This window comes from Oryza glaberrima, chromosome 7 (assembly GCF_000147395.1).
Source record: "Oryza glaberrima chromosome 7, OglaRS2, whole genome shotgun sequence".
Lineage (NCBI taxonomy): Eukaryota > Viridiplantae > Streptophyta > Magnoliopsida > Poales > Poaceae > Oryza > Oryza glaberrima.
The window spans coordinates 22237263-22240741 of NC_068332.1; the positions used below are offsets into that span (position 1 = coordinate 22237263).

The following is a 3479-nucleotide window of genomic DNA, read 5'->3' on the forward strand; positions in this document are numbered from 1 at the left end:
TCTCGTTTTCTTACTCTGCTTGTTTCATCAAAACCACCATCTCTTTTGGATCTTTTCATGGCTTTGACTTGGGCAAATGCAGAACACATGGCCCACACAAAAAAGTCCAAAACGAACAAACAAACTCGGCCCAAATCAATAAATAGCCCAAACAAAATAAGGCCTTATTTAGTTTAGTTGGGGAAAAGAAAATTTTTGGGTGTCATATCATACGTTTGACCGGATGTCGGAAGAGGTTTTCGGACACGAATAAAAAAACTAATTTCATAACTCGAAGTTTGAATTGTTTTAAACTCAGAAATAGATTTATCTTATATTTTAAAGTTTTTCGTACAAAATACATCATTTCATTTAATAATTTGTATCATGATGCTCACAAAATCAAGTGGATGATGATCAAGCCCGAATCACTCTCATTTCTTTATTCGATGCGCCTTTCGTCACATCTCCGTTCCATGATTGGAACCGAGAAAAGTGGGTAATCACAAATAAAAACAAGCGATGCCAAACAAAAATGTCCGAAACAGCAGCAAAATCACAATGAAATGAAGCACACGGAAGCAGATCCTCTGACATGCAGTTGGGTCATTGACATGTGGGTCCCACTTTGCTATGGCCCACATGTCAGTGACTGACGACGACGTCGCCGGCCAACTGCTCGATCCGTGTCATGGAACAATGGTGAGCCCTGTGCCACGGAATTTTTCGCGGAAGATGCCGTCCAGCCTCGCCGCCGTCTCCGGCGACATGTGGTTCGCCCAGTCGCCGGCGACGCCCTTCCTGAAGAAGGCGTCGCGCGGCATGCTCTTGTACGACCCCGCCGTGCCCCGCCGGTTCACCTCCAGCGCCTTCATCCTCTCGAAGCTGCACAACTCCACGACGCTCGCCACGGCGCCGGCGGCCTCCTCGGCGGCCGAGAACGGCCGCCCCATGAACCTCGCCATCGCCCTGACGTGCTCGCCGGCGGCGCCGTCGCGGAGCAGGTCCTCGTACCTGAGTAAGAGCACCCGGTCCGGGCGGGAGACGCTCGCCCGCCAGTAGCCGAGGATGTGGTCCCACATCGGGCCGAACGGCACCGTGCCGTCGGCGACGGACTCCACCACGCCGGCGAGCGACAGGTCGGGCTGGAGGCGCCGCATGAAGTGGTACAGCGACACGACCATGTCCTTGGGGTCCCTGCAGATGTAGACGACCTTGCATCCGCCGCCGCCGTCGCCGGCGACGACTGACTCCGGGAGAAGCTGGTACGGCGTGTGCGTGTTGATGAGGCGCGGCGAGGGGAGCATGTCGAGCTTGGCCTCGTGGCCGTCGGTGAAGACGTCCTCGACGAACGGGATGACGTCGTGCGGGTTGAGGCGGAGCAGCGGGTGTTCGTCCGCCGGGTAGGCGGCGCGGGTCATGGCGGCGAAGGCCAGCGCCTTGAGCCACGTGGTACCGCACTTGGGGTAGCTGGCAAGGACCACGTCGTCGGCGCGCGGCGTGAAGCGGCGGCGGAACGCGATGATCCCCGGCGCGTAGTGCTCCGGCAGCCAGAACCCCTCGTAGAGCCGCCCGTCGAGGTACTGCTCCTTCCGCGGCAGCGCCGCGACGAGGTCGCCGAACTCCTCCTTCGGGAGAGGCGAGCGCGCCTCGGCGGCGGCGAGCGTGCCGTCGTCGTCGGCGTCCTTGAAGGGGACAGGGCCCGTGGCGGCGGCGGCCATGGATGCGAGAAGCAGAGGAGCTCAGTGAGAGTGTGAGACAAGTGGGTGAGTGAGCGATCGATCGATCGAAAATGAATTTTATATAGTGGAGATGATAAGGTGGAGTTGTGCCTTTCTTTGACTTGTTGACTGGTCAAATTTGGACTTTACGGTGCGTGCTAAGCTTGGGGTGCCCGCCAAGGAGGGAGAGCAGCGCTCCACGTGACCACGTGGCGTTTTAATGGGCCTTGATCTCGGCCCATTTCAGCAAGCCCAACAGGCCAGTTCCATGCTTCGATCATGCTGGCATCAAGGGTCTGTTTGGTTGGTATCCTGAATACCATGCCTGATATTTATTTTCATGCTTGACAGTTCTCCAATGAGTTCTATTTTTTGTGTGATCATGGTATCCTGAACACTTGAACAGTGAACACCATGCCTGACACTTTTCTTCATGCCTGACAGATGAGCTTTAGTTGGTGTTTGGTTGGAGGGATTAAAGTGGGGCTAAACAATTTAGTCCCTCTCACAAAAATATAAGTTCTTATAGGAGGGACTTATGTTTTTGAGATTTTAGCCCCTCTCTCCCAAATACCCCCTTATTTTTTGCGCAGCTGGGATATTTGATTGTTCGATTTGCAGCTGCCGCCTGACCATGGTATCCTGAACAGCATACCTGAGATTTTTTTCATGCCTAACAGATGAGTTCTAAGGCGCGTTTGCTTGCTGCCCTCAGATTCGCGCCTGGCTCAGGCGTCGATCTCAGGCGTCCGATTTTGGTCGCCTGCGGTCGGATCGACCTGCCTGAGCAATGGTCTCCAGGCGAGGGCAGCAACCAAACAGCCCCCTACTTTTTTGCCTGGTCAGGCAGTCGGGATATTTGATTGTTCGATTTGCAGCTGCCGCCTGAGAAGTATGATTAGGCGGTACATAATTTTTGCTAAGGGCCCGTTTTGATTCATTTGGAATAGCAAATGGCAAATGGTAAAAGTTTTGGTGGGAAAAGATTTGGCATGTAGTTGGTGTTTAGATGCATCCTAAAGTTTTACCATTTTAGTACCAGAGAGAAAGAGAGAGAGAGAGAGCACGCGCATGGTCCCAGAGCATTTTTCGCAAAATTTGCTACCCTAGACTAGCAAATGACAAATGCCAAATTGCCAACTTTTGCTACTAGTGTTTAGATCTAAAATGGCAAAAAAGTGCTCCAAAATGATAAAACTTTTGCCATTTTGGAGGATCTAAATAGGCCCTAAGTCAAGTGATAATCGGAATAAGATGCAAAATATTTGTTAGAGTGCGCAACCTGGCTCACTTACTGTGGGTCACCCGAATCACATTGGGCTTGCTCTGCCACAGGCTTGACTGAGGCCACAATTTTAGGTCTTAAGACTATACAATCCAAAAGACTTGTCTAATGGATGAGACTATCTTTTAAGTTGTGCTTCCCCACCATCAATTATCAATGTGGGATTGGCAAGAATGCATTGCCCACCAAAAATCTATCTGCTAACTAGCTTTCCATGTGCAAATGACAAATCTATCACATATCTAAAGAGGGGAAACAATTAGGAGAATGCATCAAATTAAACTCCAACTTCATGTCAAAGGCTGTGTTCGTTGTGGGCAGTTGAGAAACAAATCTCCTGCGCACGAAAAACGGAGTGGTCTATTAGCGTGTGATTAATTAAGTATTAGGTACTCCCTCCGTTTCATAATGTAAGTCATTCTAGCATTTTCCATATTCATATTGATGTTAATGAATCTAGACATATATATCTATTTAGATTCATTAACACCAAT

General features: G+C 50.6%; 1 protein-coding gene across 1 annotated transcript; it reads right to left on the bottom strand.

Moving 5' to 3' along the window:
• Nucleotides 1-386: 386 nt before the first annotated feature.
• Nucleotides 387-1738, bottom strand: LOC127779996 (cytosolic sulfotransferase 12-like). The gene has a single exon (XM_052306938.1). It carries the CDS (start codon nucleotides 1698-1700, stop codon nucleotides 669-671), a length of 1032 nt encoding a protein of 343 aa, XP_052162898.1. The 5' UTR covers nucleotides 1701-1738; the 3' UTR covers nucleotides 387-668.
• Between the last annotated feature and the right edge of the window lie 1741 nt (nucleotides 1739-3479).